Raw genomic sequence first — 16,750 nt, 5'->3', positions numbered from 1 at the left:
GTTTTTGTTCTGACAACAAATGTTGCTGGTATGATAAAGAAAAATGGACGAAAAGGGGAAATAGATGTGTCAGAGGTTTTATACACCTATAAAATGCCAGGAATAACACACAACAATATGTTGGGCACATTTTTAAAGAACTGGACTGAGTGAGTGTAATGTCATCCATAGAAAGTGACTTGCTTCTAGGTTCAACGAAAGTTAATTCAGTCACTACTTTTTTCGCAACCTGGCTGTCGCCATGTTGGAACCAAACGTCGTCAGTAAGCAGTGATTGGTCCGAATTGGTCTGAGTCTATATTGCTATACCAACCACTCTCTCCAATCAGAAGTAAGCATGTTAGAAGACCACTAACCCTTCCACTGAAAGCGGGCTCGGGTGACACACTTTCCAGGTTCTACCAAATAAACATTCCAACACTTGACATAAATTACAAAAAGTAAAATGAAAACTAGAACAAATCGTGTAAGAAGAGCCCAGAACTGCTTTAGACTGCTTATTTATGAGAGCTGGCTGCAGCCTCAAGGTTCCCAGAAAGAAGAAATTGAACACAACATAAAGGAGCAGAACTAAAAAAACGAGTTAAGAAGTAAAATAAAAAAGGGAACTGGCAAAAAATGTTTAGCTGATGGAAAACTTTTCAGAAAACAATGATCTTTACCTTCATCTGGCAATGATAGCAAAAGAAAAGATCCTGAACCAAATGTTAAACCATAACCTGAAATTTGCCAGGATCTATGGACATCATCAAATGATGATATCCAGTATCGCTTCTTACCAAATGACAGACAAACGTCATCATCCAATTAGTGGAAGAACCATGGTACCTACCTTTCCCAGTGTCTCATTGTGTTTCAATTTTTAAAATATTTCATTTTGATTTTATTTTTTATGGAAACATTTTTATGGAAAAATTTTCTGGATATCATCATCCAATCAGCAATGTCCTTTAATTCACGAGAGTTGTGGGGGAAAAAAGTAGTTAAAAACAAACATGATCATCAAAAACAGACTAGCTCCCAGCAGAGTTGAATGGATTTGTGACTTGGACAGTTTCCATTTTCCTTTCTCTAAATATTTCCACTACAGATTTAAAACCATTTACTGTAATTTTGGTGAAGGACATAAAGTTCCTGCTTTGCTTTATTCAAATGTGTCTGAGCATCAGTCCCTTTCTCTCATTTTAACATAAAAGCCTCTCATTAACACGTTAAACTTTGATGAAAACCATAAAGATTTGTTTTGAGTGGGATCATCTGAACTGCACCACTGCTTTAAACATACATGCTGGGATATAATTGCACACAGACAATTACACATCTAGTATCTTGATTTAAATTGAGATTGTGTTACAACTGAAAAGTGTTTGAGAAACAGTTAACCATGGATCATTGAACATCTCCAGCTTCTTCTTTTAGAATATGTCACTGTTTTTACAGCAATTCTGGGGCAACTGACTTCAGCAAGACTAAACTTAAGCTGACAGACCCACAGGTCAACAAAATATATAATAAATACAGCTCAACTGGTCTCAGGTGACCAGAATATGGGCTTCTAATTTTTATACTTTGACTATCAGACCTCTGCTTGATTTTCTGTTTTCCATTTAAACACAATTCTGCACACCAATGCACACACTGATGGCCACAATATCTTTTTACAGATTAAATTATTTTTGTGTGATTGGCACAAAAAAGTCTGAGCATTTTGTTTGCTCAGATAGACACAAAATTTGGAGAGTAAAGACCATAGGAAAAGAGACAGGTTTTTTTTTTACTCCAGACAAAAAGGTACAATCAGAGAGTAACTTCAGTCAAATTTCACTTTCTGTCTATGTCAATATTACCACTGTTGTGGGCACTGCTTTTCTACAGCACTATACATCTTTGTTGAAAAAAAAGGACCTTAACTAATGGGATCTCTTGTCGGACTATTGTCACAACTGTCCAAACATTTTCCATCTTTTTCCCCATCTTGTTTGTAAAACAAAATAAAACGAAACAAAAAAAGGTTAGTGAGAAGCTCTGAAACCACTGTAAAGACTCTTTTTAGTAATTCTGTACTGCGCCACGTGGCAACAGCAGATATTTGGCATTGCCTGATCAGTGGTACAGGAAAGACATATGAATATAAATACTTTTCTTTTCCTTTTTTTTTTTTTTTTTTTTACATCTTTTTAGCTCTTTTAACTTTGAAATGAATGCACATAAAATAAACTTGTTACGTATTGGCCACTTAAATTTTTGGGTTGATTCCTCCTAATAACAAGATCTGATCAATGACTAAGATTTTTACATACATTCATTGATTTCAGTGCACCACTCCATGTTGTTTAAAGCTGCAGTATTGTGTGGCTGTCTTTCATTTTAACCCTCATGTACAGACCCTCCAATTAAATCATGTTGCTATTTCCGGTGGTGTGAAAGAAGGGCAAATTATGATTTTTCAGAAGATGTCTAAACATTGAGCTGTTTCTTACAGTAGTGCAGGTTTAACAGAGAAACAAATTAGCAGTAGAAAAGCAACTATTCTAGATTCGGGGCTTTAAGTTAGACAAGCTTGCCTTGGGAATTGGCCTCTACCTAATAACTACGATTAAAAATAAGATATAAATGTTTCATCTTCAGTCAGTTTGCATTGAAAGACTAAATTTTACAATCCAAACTCAACACATTGACTTTAGGCTGGTAGATTCAACCAAAAATGGTTAATTTTAAAAAACAAAACTTTAAAAAAAAAAGGCAGAAAAAGTATCCTACTCACTTCCTTACAAGAATTACACTAAAGCCTTGTTTCCACTGATTGATACAGTTCGGACTGCGCGATCTGTTCTGGTTTAGTATGGTGCAGGCAATACAGGTGAGCCTTTCAACTCAAAGTTGGACTGTCACTGCACATGCGGGGTGATGCTACCAACAACAACAATGGAAGTCATCCAGAAGCTTATTTTTTTCTGCTTGGCTTTTGGAACTTTGTTTATAAAAAGCATCTAATGTTTGAGAGAAGATTGCGGGTAGTGGAGAGGAATACAGACGCTTTCTTGGAACTTTCCTTTGTTGTAATCACCTTCATCCAATCAACGGGTTTCAACAGTAGCTTCGCCCTAACCGGTCTGTTCTATTTTTCTATCCACCTACAACCAAGAATGGTACTGTTCAATCCGGCTTAATGGGTCCATTTTGAAACGCTCAAAATACTGGACTGGACCGGACCATCCCATATCGCTCAGTGGAAACAAGGCTTAAAGGTACACCTGAACACCTGTTTTTGAGAATAAGAGAATTAGCAGAAGAACCAGAAAGCATACACTGCACTTACTAATTGATGAGAAGGGTCAAATTATGGGAATGCATTCCTAACCCAAATATGTCGTAACCAGATGCCAGATCAACTCCTTTCTTTTTAAATCATATTTCTATACACTCTGAACACATATCAAATTGCTTAACAGCTAAATGTTGCCAGTTGTTAACAGTAACACTAGCTGTTAACACTAACAGTAAACACTAGCTGTGCTAATAGTAAACTATGACTGGGATTAAATGTAAATTGATCTCACTCGACTAACTAATGATAAAAGAGAAAGTAAAACTCCAGACCATGTTATGTTGTTAAAGTAGAAAACTTGGCATTTCCATATTCAGACATTTTGGTCATCCTTTAGCCTAAAACTCTGACTTTATAGCAGCACAGCTGAAAAGGTTAACTTGCAGCAACATTTTTAGTCTGTGTGTATTTTTTTGTTTATCTCAAAAGTATATTTAGTTCAGTTTGTCCATTTGAAAAACAAAACAACACACTGGTTTAAATCCAGAGTAAATACTTTTTTTTTTTTTTTTGCTGTTTTTTTGCATTTGTTACAATGCATCTAAGCAGCTGGAGAGATGTTTCCTTTATTGCATGCGGGACGACTGATGTCTATCAAAGTCCAAATGATATAGTTTAAATATTAGCTAGAAAGGTCAAATTAAAGCTGTGCTATAAAGAAGCAGAAAAAGCAAAAGTGAGACAAAAGGGAAAGAAACAGTTTTCTTCAATCATAAGTGGAATGTAAAGTGAGGACTGATGTTTTTTTTAGTCTGTTTCTATGGCTTGGTCACTAGCTATATTTTGTGTTTATCACTTTTTGTTTTCAAGAGTCTTGTTTTCCCATAGCCTCAACAGATTTGCAATTTCCGAATTTACCTTTCAGTGTGTTTAGGAGCAAGATTTTTTTTGCATTAGCAATTAGTAAAACTAACAGATTTTTACTTACAGGTGGGCCAAAAGTTGCTATTACTTTCCAGCATTCTTTCTAGCATGAAGAAAAGGAGTCATCCAGTTTTTTTCAGTCAGTTGCAAGAACTGGTAAATATGAAACATCACTGGAGTCATAAGGACCTTTTTGTGCATAAGAAATTGTAAGCGAATTCAGAGATTATAGAAAATACAGACTTTAACTGCTTTACAAATCAGTGATGGTGATGTGTTTATATATCTGTGGTTCTTTTTCTGGTGTTAAGATATTAAAATAGAAATGAAACCTACATGTATCAGATCCTGTCTCCGGAATTCATTAGACCTTGAGAGAATAACATTAGGCCAATGGCCAAAGTGAGATCATTCACTTTTGTGACTAACACAGCCCTGCTTTGGAAGCTTTTACAATAGTATGTGCAAAATACCAACAAGAACTAAAAGCCCCAGCTGTGCGCTGCCAAGGCTTTCTTATTGCTGCAGGGAGGAAAAGAAGGTTGTGAACAAAATGTGCTCAGGGGAACAGATGAAAGAGAAGGGCAGGGGATTCAGAAGAACAGGAGGCGATTGGATAATGAGGCGAAGGGAGAACATGGTAACGTCTGAGAATATCTTAATTTTCATCCTCGTTTCTAGGATGAATTCCCATTTGGGCAGGTGGTATTAGACACAGTCACACACACACAAAGACCCAAACATGGATATAGTGTGAAAAATTAGTGTGTCCTATATAGTGGAAGTGCCTCTTCAAACATACCCGTGGCACAATGAAGCAAACTTAAACCTTCTGTTGTTTCAAGTACATTCAATGCCTATGAATTTTTTTTAATGACTTTATTTTCTATTGTGGGAAGAAGGCTTTGAAAATCAATAATTCTTTTACTTAACTTTTGAAGCAAAATATTAAGAATTAATAATAACAAGTAATAAAGTATTTATTCTACCATTAAATAAACTTAATGCAAATGGAATTTCTTGGAATAACAAGCCCTTGTTAAGATATCACCTCAGGCACTGTGAAATTGGGATGGCCAATTTTCCATTCCTTACAGAACTAGTGGTTAATAGACAAAAAAATATCAAAAGCCCACATTTAGTTGTTTTGTTGTTGCTGCTTTACTGCTTGATTTAATTTATGATTATGGTACATTTAATCCCATTTGGCTGTTTGTGTTCAACAATATCCTGAGCCTGTTTAAGCGTTAAACACAATGATCTAAATCAACGTAAAGAGCACACTTCTTCCCCATTTGTGTGTGTATGTTTTAATCTAATTAAATAAATCTTGTTTGTCTTAAAATTAGCATTCATGTTATTGAGTAAACACTCATACCAGTACCTTAAAGACTACAGATGAAAGCATGCTATTTGCTTTACTGCCTATTGTGCAAGTGCATAAAATGCAAAGACAGACAAGCATACAGAAAAAAAACAGCAGTCATACATTTGCACAGAATGTTTCTGTCTCAATGTTTCTCTCATGCAAACAGATTCTTGGTATCATCTGTGGGTCAGTCAGCTCATTTATCCCTGATCAGAAGCCACAGTGCTTCTGTGAAAATAAGGAAGCAGGAGATTGGCCAAGTTGCTACGAAAAATAAAAAAAAATGAGATAAAAGGATGCGTGGATGTTTTTTTTAACTCCATAGATCAAGTTGATGAGTTGTAAAAGCCTGGGGGTTTGCATGCATGATGAAAAAGATGCAGAACAACCTCATTGCATGTTCCACACATGTGAGATTGAAATGTGTTTCATTGTATGATAGTGCAAGCAAACTAAAAACATACATTATTTAGATATTAAAAATGGTTTAAGTACATTTTTTAATAAACGCATTGCCAATATACTTCATTACAACTAGACGTGAAAGGTAAAGATACACAATTTAACGAATTTGGACTATTTGGAATGATAAAGGACAAGAGCAAAAATGATTGGTGATAAACAAAAGTAATCAACTTGATGGGAAAAAAATATTTATAAAACATAGAGGGAGAAGAGATACAGGCAAATTATGCAGAGGCAGAATGAAAGACCAAGACAGAAAGAGTGAGAGATCGTGTTAAGCCTGCACTGCAGACATGCGTTACAAATCCCCAGGGAGCCAGAGGAAGATCAGTACAGGATCAATCTGCTGCTCCTCAGCAGGGACACTGCACACTCCTTTCATTCTCACATACTATTTATGAATGTATGTGTGCGAGGCCACACCGTACGTGTGATAATGCTGTGTAACCACAGAGTTGGAACTAGAGTGACAGCGAATTGGAAGGTTGTGTAGAAAGCGGAGAAAGGGAAATTAAAGGAAAAAGAACCAGGTGGAGAATAAAGGTTGCTACACTTGATTGATGCTCATCAATCCACCAGTTCTGAATATTTAAGAATGTGTAATACACCACACATGTTTTTTAAACAAAATCACTGCTGATATGCCAATGTTTGAAGAAAAAAAAGTAATAGAACATAGCAAAAGTGATGTAGATTCTTGATAGGAGATCAAGGACAATTTTATCTCTTTCAGTGTCTCATTAGAGTCATTATAGAGAACAGCATAACACTGACCTTAGATCAGTGTAAGGATGATCCAGCTGCCTGGAACTCAATCTTATTAGACCGTTAAGTCATTACTGCATGTACACACAAGCCTCACAATGCAATTAGCTGTTAACCCATCACATTTACAAAGCATAGCCAATTAGCAAATAACAGCCACAAAAGGTGTACAACAAAATCTATTTGACATCCACTCAACATGTCAAGGTATTAAAGTTTTAGGAAAATTGTGTTGCTGCTTCGAGAAATACCACAGACTTAGTGAAGTTACAAATATTTTATGTCCAGCTTCATTTTGCTGACAAAATGACAGATTTTGAAAAACAAGAAAACATACAAACAATGGACATACACCAAAATAAATGAAAAGACTGTAAATACTTTTATGCATGTATGGAAGACCCTTTAAAGAGGTTGCACAGGAGTAAACTTCTGCTTTGTTCACAAAAAGCTCACCTGTATATTATAGGAGTGTTGAATTTGAACCTGACTTGTTTGATGTGCAGGCAGAGTCTCTGTGCAGGCAGAGAATTAGGTATGTTGCTCTCTTTGAGGGTGAAGAAAAGGGGATTATGCTCTCAGGCCAAATCAAGCCGGAATTCTGACAAGAACTGAGAACCCTCTGAGAAATGTTTGAAAGCAAGCGTGCACAAACTCACACAAACACACACACTGTCAAAAGAGTAGATAATATATGCTTTCATTGCAGACATTCTTCTATAGGGAGGTCTGATTGAGTCATACAATGGACGGGGAATATTTCAACAAGGTTAAATACACAAAGAAAGTAACGCTAAACCCTTACTTATAATCACATTTGTGACAAAGCAATTGGAAAGAGACACAGTACCACTGGCATTAATTAAAGAGAATCATATTTTATGAAGCAGTTTTTCAGGAAGTAAGTGCAGCACTGACCATCCAGCCCCACCCCAGACGGACAATGTCAAATAAACTAACACATTTAAATTAGGGCATAGACCAGACCAGTCTGGGCAACCAACAACATCACCCTACAAGCAACCTGCCTCAGCAACTTGTAAGTAGGCCTGTAGTGTTGGTAAGGTTACTGGAACAGAACTGGGTTCCACAAAGAGCTCTATCTCTCACACACACACACTGGTTTCTGTGGGTATTTGTGTCCTAACATTGTGGTAGAGTCTTGTTTTCATGGTGCAACATGCAGGCCATAGACTTGATGCATGCTACGTGTGACACTCCTGTATTTCCTTGATATAATTCATGGCCATTTAAGCCAATGAGGACCCTGTTTGAATTCTGGAGCACCACGCATATTTGTTGTCAGGTCTTGGGCCAGTGAAGAAAGGGAATAGGCTTTAAGCTGCACCAAGATCACTTACAAACTCGGGAACAAGAGTTTCCTGGAGCACACTGTACTAGACTGGACTGGAATATTTGGTACTTTTACTAAAGAAAAGTTAAATAAATGAAAGTGGATCCTTATCAAGAGGAAAAATGGAAAGAGAAGCAAGTAGGCAAAGTAAATGTGATTATTTGGACCTCACAGCTCTTAGCCGTGGCTGATGTGAAAGGAAAAAAAAGGACAATGTGAAGCAGAGGGTAAAGTTCATGAAGCAGACTGGACAGTGTCAAACATGCAGAATGTGCAAATGTCCTTTTGGTAGTATAAGTACAAAAAAAATACTTTTTTGGGAGATCAAAGCAGGTAACAAATCAGTGTTAGGTGCAGGATTAGGACACATGAGAATACATGGTGGATTGAAATGTGCAGTGTGTGCCAAGTATCCTCACACAGCTAATGTGTTGATGTGTAAATTTTTAGAAGGTGTTAAAGATGAAAAATCAGGTAAAAGCAAAAGTACTGCAGTTGCACTGCGGTGGGTTTATGATTCGTGCTCACGCAACACTTAATTCTGCCTGTCAATGTTAATAATACAAATCACTTCTCTTTAATGCTAAAAACATGCACAAGTTTAAAGGAAGAAAAGTTCCTCCATCACATCCTGTTTCAAGCTATTAGTAAGATACAGCCACAAAAATAACACAGTTCAGGTGGTAGTTTAATCAACTTCGCATCTAGCCATTTTGAGCCAAGCCAGTCCAGTCTAGATCAGCATTGACAGCAGACATGTTGCTGCCAGTTTGTCCATCAGCATTCCTCACAAACCAAATTTCTACAACATTTCCATCCACATTAATTACGATCTGGACCAATGGCTGATATTTGACCAATATCTTGGGAGAAGCCAATGAAATTATGCTATATTACCCAGTAGGCACCAGGTGGTAGCGGTACAAGGAACACCATGGCAACGCCATTAAAACTCCATGGCAACACCATAGCAACTGTGGCCCCGCTTGCTCGCTGGTGGTGTGGTACAGCCCAGACTTGCTACAGTGGTGTGGTCATTGGATACACACTTCAGTCACATCAGCAATAGTAACAATGTTCATAAATTATTTCTTTAGTCAATAATTTGATCATTATCGTCATCAACAATCAGTCAAAAAGAGCAAGAACACAGTATCTACTGGTCTCTGTTTTTTTTTTTTTTGCTAAGTAAAAAGGAACAGAACATGATTGAATGAAAAGGGCATTGGATGAATTATTTAAACAAGGAATGTTGCCACCAGGTATTAAAGGTTTGAAAATAAAAAACACAGAATGATTATTAATTCATCTTAAAAAAACTAGGAGAAAGAACCTTAAAGGAGAGTATCAGAAAGCAGAAAGAAAGAGTGACAGAAACATATCAATGTGTAAAAGCAGTGAATGTCAAACTGTTATGTTAGGTAGTACCAGAGGAGTGACAGTTCGAGTAGATACAGAAGAATAGAGTTTTGACTTTTACTTGTCTTTTTTGTCACAGGCACTAATGTCTTCACAGTCATATAGGAGGAATCAAAATTCAAAAATGATTTTTGTGTCTAGAATTGCTACAAAGCTAAAACATTTAAAACTATTTCATCTAACACTTCCTCCAAATATACCAAACTTAACTAATATATATATATATACCTGTATGTATATATATGCATATATTTATTTGTACATATATAGTTCTTTATAGATAAATAATAAAATTCAAAGGATGATTGAATACAATAAAATATCTCAGTTAAATCACAGTATAACATGGTACATTCTCAAAAACATAGTATATTTTAATATATTATTTTTTTCTCAGCATAAAATTAAATAAACCAAAATAAGCTAGAGGGTTGTCAAGAGCCACTTCTGTTCATGCAGTCACAGACTTAAGTTTTAGCGCCTCAATAAAAACAAATAATGCTTAATGACACGCCAGGTTTAAGCCCTGTTAGTTAGTGGAAAATGACAAAAGCAATCATACAGTTGCTGTACGATTGGCCATCCTGGCTACCAAGCTTAGGTTATAATTAATCTACACATCTTTCCAACTATAAATCATGGTGCTTTCCTTCAGCTAAGCATGCAATGTGTGTGGGGATTTTCAAAGGACAAGAAATGGTAAAAGCATTTCTGTAAAAACAGTTTAAAAAATTGCCCCGCACAAGCTTTTGGGAAAAAAGCCATCCGTAGGCAATTGAAAGGTACAGTCTGGCCTTAAGAAGGGCAGAGGAGTGAAAAAAGGGAAGGCGAGAAGGTCGACTAACCCTTCGATCTGTGACGACATGCACAAACACAACGCACAGCCCCTTAGTTATCGAATCAGCCCCCTACCCCCTCTTTCTAGCCATTGTGGATAGCATCCAAAAAGCTACAAAAAAAAGTAGATGTTCTTTTGCTACATCATGTCAACGCTACATTCAACTACAATAGAAGAAGAGCTGGGCTGTGGCTGGTCTTAGTGTGAGAAATGTTGGCACAGATTACACTGAAGATGGCTTTTTGGCACAACCCATAAGGTAACAGGCTACATATTACTGTTCAATCTTTAATATGTAGCATTTTTATATTGACGTCAGTTAACATTTATTGGGTGCTGACAAATTTGTCAGTTTATTACTCTCATATTCGACCGAATTAGCTGAAATGCACCTTACTAGCAAAAAATGAAATAAATAAACAAAATGTCTGACCCTGATCTAATTTTATATCATAAAGCAAAACACCTAAAGGATCTGCCACTGCTTCCCTGTCACATTAAAGGTGGGAATATTGCTCAAAGTCAAACAGTCATCTGATAATCTTGATAAAAGGAGTTATCACTGACTGCACTCAGTAAAGTGTCAGTTACTGCATGTGCACCTCAAAACATTCACAGTATGTTGTTCAGTCTTATTTGCCAAATGAATTCATGAATGAAAGTATCAGCTCTTGAAAAATGTCTTGACATTGACATATTTAAATCTTGCTTATGATGACCTTAACTGTTCACATCTGTGACATTACCTCCTCTAGTAAATAATGGTATCAGTTAAGAAGCCTTGAGATTGTGCTGTGGCACACGTCAGAAAAATACACAGAGGAATTGTGCTTCACATAATCCATCATCCACAAACTGAGCTATGGCACAAAAGAATCAATGGTTTGCAAAAACTTTTTTTTCATTTACCTCTGGATAAATCCCAACCTTATGACTTTGCTATAGAAATAATACAGTCTAGAGTTTTACTTTCAATAATTGGACTCACTGCAAGTCTCACACACATCTCAAAAGCTTATTTGAGTATTTTGCAGCCATCTAGTGCCAATTATAGATACTGCAACACTCCTTGATCTACCTATAAAAAGCTGAATTAAAGTGGGATGAAAAACGATTAGGTTTTATTTTTCATCTCCATTCAAAGATCATCAATACAATTTGGCAAATGCTATTAGATCATTCCCACTTCCAACACTAGCCACATCCAGACTCCTCTTTGAATAAACACTACTACAGTGAGGGAAACATTAACAGAGTAAAAACAAAGAATGGAAAGAGAAGTCTCAATGAGAAAAGCAAAGACAGACATGAAAAGAAGTTCTGCTACACATCTATGTTGTAACTTCTCTTGTTAATGTTTAATGTGTTATTCAGATTTTGACTGTTCAACTTGCAATTGGACCAGTGAAGACATGATGAGCTCCAACTCAGTTGACCAACTGATTAAAAGAGTTTCTAGAAAAACATGACATCAAATAGATGGTCCTGGGGTAGAGCTAGATGGGTCTGATGACGCCATGAGGTCAGAGGGCAAATAAGTGGCACTGTCCTCTCTGTTCTTTGAAAGGTGATCAGGCAGACAGTGCATGAGAGGTGACTGCATTGCTTTTCATATCAACTGATTTAAAAAAGGGAAGAAAAAAGAGAAGTCTCTCTAACACCAAGAAGCAGTGTCCAGTTCAAAAGCCAGCAGCCCAATGAGGGAAAGGAGTCTGACTCCACTGACTAAACACTGGCCTCTTTTGGGAGTAGTGGACCTCTCCCTATCCCACTGAGATGTGTTCTCAAAGCCAGAGGGAGGGAGACGTTTTGAGCATTTTCTTTGTGTGCATGCACGTGTATGCAAACATGACATCATTACTCACAGGTTGGAGGTTATTGTTATCCAGAGTTGTTACTCGGGGAGGGGAGGAGAACCGAAGATGACATCACAAAGCTCATTTCTGAGCAGAGGAGAAGTTCTGGGGAAGTTGTCCCAGGTGATATAACCTCACCTTCACTCTCGTCATCATTGGAACCATCCAGGCGCATGTAGCTCACCCTTGTGTGGCTTCTCACAGTCGCCCTCACAAGAACACGCACAATGGAGTGGGTTGTACTGTTCTCTCCAAGAGTAGGGTTAGAAATGTAACTCCTTTCCAGATTAGTTCCTGTAGTGATGGTTGCTAATTGATTACCTATGGCCACCAGGGCAGACATTTCTCTGGTGTTATCCCTGGCTCCAGCTGCCACGGCACCATGGTTTTCAATAGCTCTGGTGCTCGCTCCCACGTCTCCCTCTCTCCTCTCCCCCTGTCATACCTCACTTTCCAGGCTGGAAAAGTGGGCAGATCCTCTGCGTGAGCACAGGCTCTTGGCTTTGAGTGGCAGGTGGGGAGAGTAGAACCTCCGTGGCTGTGGCACAGAGCGCAGTCTTTGATACTGGAGTTTGGCACTGGCTGAAGCCTGAGCCTGTCCTGCTATCCCTACCCCTGCTGGTGGTGAGATGGAAGATGAGGAAGGAGGAGGAGGAATTGTCATTGGGAGAGAGGTGGGCTGTTGTGGTGACGATGGTGTGGGTGGTGGTGGGTGGTCTGTGGGTTGTGTGCTGAGGCTGAGGTTAGACTGGCTGCCTGATTTGGCCTGACTAGGATCTGGTTTGGAAGGCAGAGACTTAGGATGGGAGCCCCCGCTAAAGCTGTGGGAGTGGGGGATAAGCTCTTCTTGGCTATGGGAATGCGCTGAGGATCCTCTCTTGGAGTGAGAGGTTTGAGAGCGACTATGAGGATGTGGGTATGGATGTGGGTGGGGGTACAGACTACAGGAACACATTGTTGACCGCCCTGCGTCTTCCACCAATTCCCTAGTCCGCCCTTTGCTTTTGGGTCCTCCTCTTTTCAACTTTTTCTCTCCTTTGACAGGAATTTTGTCCATAGACCAGTATCGTCTAGGAGGAGGAAAAGCTGCTGGGGGAGGAGGCCACTGTGAGCCCAACCCTCCACTCCCTCCCCCAGATCCCCAACCAACACCTGGCCCTGAACCCCAGAAGTCAGCTCCAAACCAGCCCTCTGCTCTGGTTCCCAGTAATGAATCATCTCGACTGTTGATACTACCTCCTTTCTCTCTGGAGGGGTAGGTACCAAAGAACCAGCCTCCTCCACCTATGCCACCTATTCCAGTGCCACCTCCTTCTGCTCCCTCATCCCAGTATCTTTCAAAACGGCCAAATTCCCCTGAAGATCCCTCATCTGAGTAACTGTCTTCTAGCCTGGTCCTGTCTCTCTCTGACTCAGAAACTGTTCCCCTTCCTGTCCTCCTTCCCCTTTCCTCCATACGTTCTCTGACATCATCCCTCTCCTCTTCTTCTTCATCATCTTCTTCATCTGAGTCCCATTCATGAAATGACAATCCTTCTCTAGTCTGCGCTTTGTCTTTTTCATAGCGCATTAACAAAGGACGACGCTCTCCAACTTTACTGCTATCTTCTCTATCGGTTCTTCCACCTTTTCTCCGCTTGGAAGATGGAAGAAGTGGATGGAAGGATGACGGTTGAGCATTTGACCCATCTCCTCTTCCATTTCCCCAAAATTTTACAGATGCAGGAAGTTTATTTAAGTTGGGATAGCGCTTACTGTTGGTGTTATGTCTGGAATGAGAATGTGAAGATTTTGGCCTTCTCTCCCTGCTTCTTCTACTTTCTTCCTCTTCCCTGTCAATGCCCTCTTCTACTCCCTCTCTCCTGTTTCTCTCTCTCTCCCCTTCCCATGAGTTCCGCCCTTTCTCTGCAAATGCGTTTCTATACTGGGAAGAAAAGGAAGCATAGTCTTGTATTCCTCCTTCTCTCTCCCCTTCAGGTTCCCCTTCTCTCTCTAGTTCTACATCTCCCTCCTCTGGCTCAGACCGTTTTTCATTTCCAATGGATTTCTTTCTTTTCTTAGTTTTTAGTGCCTTCTTCTTCTTTTTCACCTTCCTACGCTTTCTTTCTCTCTCCCTCTCTCTTTCTCTTTCTTCCCTCTTTTTTCTCTTTTTGTTCTTTTTCTTTCTCTTCTTTTCTTTCTCTTTTTCCTTTCTCCTCCTCTTCACCATTTTTTGTCTCTCAGCATCTCCAACACTTCCACGCCGGTCCCTGTCATTCCAGCTGGCCCACCACTCTTGGAGCTGGGACAGCTGGCTACCCCCTCTTTCCCGTTCTCGTTCCCTTTCTCTGTCACCCCAGGATGTGCGTGGTTTTCTGGGGGGTATTGGGGGTGGCAAGCGGCCATGGCTGAGGGAACGAGGCCGGATGATTGAGCGTTCCCTCTCTCTTCCTCTTCCAAGGAGAAGGCTTGACTCCTCTGTCAGCTCCTCATCATCATCATCTTCTCCATCAAGTCCTCCAGTTCTGTCATCTGCGCTCCTGGAGGAGCTGTAAGAGTAGGTGGGAGATGAGGAGCGAGAAGATGATGCCGATGACGAAGAGGACGTGGACGAGGTGGTTGACGAAGCAGATGAGGAGGTATAGTGTAAGGATGCTGAGGGAGAAGGAGGCGTGTAGGAGGGACTGAGGGGCACTGGTACAGGAAGCGAGAGTGGTGGAGAAAGGGGACGCGCCCTCCTCCCTCCTCCATCCCTGACACCATCTCGTGCTCCTCCTCTTCGTCCCAAAGGTAGAATGTTCTCGTAGAGTGGTCCACCAGGCTCTTTGGGTTTTTTGGGCCTGCGTTTTCTCCAGAAGGATGAAGGAAGAGGGGGAGAGGGGTGTGGCAGTGGGGGTGTAGGAGGCAAGGGGGCCTGACTCTTAGGAGGCAGTCTGGGAGTACCCAGAGGTTTAACAGCGCCTTTCCCCTGACCTCCACCGCCACCTCCCACAACCTTCTTCCCCACCCCATGATCCATGCTCTTCTCTGAGAAGAAGGCCACGCTAGCTGGAGGGGGTTGGGGGTGGCCCCTTGGCATAGTCTTGGGGGTCTGGGTCCCTACTTGTTGCTCCATGCAGGGCCCCAGTCCCTCAGGGTCAATGGGACCATAATATCTTTTATAGCCATCAAGCCCCCCACCTCCTCCAGCTGCTGAAGCCCAGTTTGGTGGGACTTTCTGTGCAAAGGGTCCCATGTCATTGATGGCCCCTCGTACAGCCATGGGGTTGGTGGCTGTAACAGTTTTGGGCAGCCTCCAGCGATCCACCACAGCCAGTCGACGGTCTGGCCTTGGCAAGAAAGTGGAGCAAGGAAGAGGCGCACCAGCGATGGGGTTGCTGGAGGAACCCAGTGCTGTCCCAGAATGCAGCACGGTGGGAGGAGAACCTGGTAGAGGAGTTTTGTATACAGGCTGGGGTTGCTGCTGCTGTGGTTGCTGCTGCTGTTGTGCCATGGCATGGGCTGGGTTTGTCATTGATGTTGTGACAACATGTGGCTGAGCTGAAACTGTAACCATTGCAGTGTGGTGATGCAAAGGCAAAGATTTAGCTCCACTTGGTGCCGTTTCATCTTCAAAGCTGCAGCAGCTATACATGCCCTAATGGAAATAAACAAAATCACTATTAATCAGTGAACACCCATGATATATGATGGTGTTATATGATTTTGACTTTATTTGACTGATTAATTGAAGTTACTGCAACATATTGAATGAGATAAAAGGAATTTGTTGTAGTTGTAACTTTCAGTGTAAATGTTGGTGAAATTTTAGAAATTGAAAAGAACAAAGGAGGGAGATTCAGAATGGTAATAAAACATAAAAGGAATTGAACTTTTGTAAGGAAAAGCAAAAATGCTTTATTATTGCTATTATTATTATTTAGTCAATTGAAAAAACCTTGACTAGATGCCAACTAAAATTGTGTGAAGGATTAAACCAGACTTAGAGGACCCATATCATGCTAAATCAACTTTTTTTTAGCTTTTACATGTATTATAATGTTCATTACTTATTTTCATTTATTCACGCTTTTCTGAGCATTCCTCTTAAAACGAATGCCCTGAGCACCAGGCCCTACAAATCCACGAAAACGAGCGGGTTCTCACGAGCTGACGTAAACCAGTGAGAACAGCCCCCTTCCAGGAAAAGTCTGCACTGTCAGCACCGCCCCCCAGGCTAACATCCACACACCTTTTCTGCTGAGCTAGCAGTGATCTGCAAAATGTTTTCCTTTTATATGCACATCCATAGGTTCTTTGTTTTCATGAGCGGAACGCAGACACACTGCTGAGGTCAGCTCTAGGTTGCTGTCATGAAATTGGCGGCACCCACAAGGAACGAAAGCCAGTGCCTCAAAGATCAAGTCGTCTTACTTCTGGGTAGGAAAATTAGCTGCAAAATTACTCATATTTCGTTTAAAGAAATTCTTCTTTAGAGTGCCAAAAGTAATATATCATCATATATAGATATAGT

General features: G+C 40.1%; 1 protein-coding gene across 3 annotated transcripts in view; it reads right to left on the bottom strand.

The window, feature by feature from the left end:
- Positions 1 to 3,824: 3,824 nt before the first annotated feature.
- The window catches only part of LOC101164674 (glutamate receptor ionotropic, NMDA 2D), a 66,332-nt gene continuing 53,406 nt past the window's right edge, over positions 3,825 to 16,750 (bottom strand). For all 3 annotated transcript variants that reach the window (XM_023964578.1, XM_023964580.1, XM_023964579.1), the window contains exon 16: positions 3,825 to 15,874. In XM_023964578.1, the coding sequence (XP_023820346.1) occupies positions 12,698 to 15,874 (3,177 nt within the window). In that variant the 3' untranslated portion in view covers positions 3,825 to 12,697. The remainder of the gene's footprint in view (positions 15,875 to 16,750) is intronic.

The sequence above is a fragment of the Oryzias latipes genome, chromosome 16 (assembly GCF_002234675.1).
Source record: "Oryzias latipes chromosome 16, ASM223467v1".
In the NCBI taxonomy this organism is placed as follows: domain Eukaryota; kingdom Metazoa; phylum Chordata; class Actinopteri; order Beloniformes; family Adrianichthyidae; genus Oryzias; species Oryzias latipes.
The sequence above is the reverse complement of the archived record's forward strand: the minus strand, read 5'-3'. Positions and strand labels throughout refer to the sequence as shown.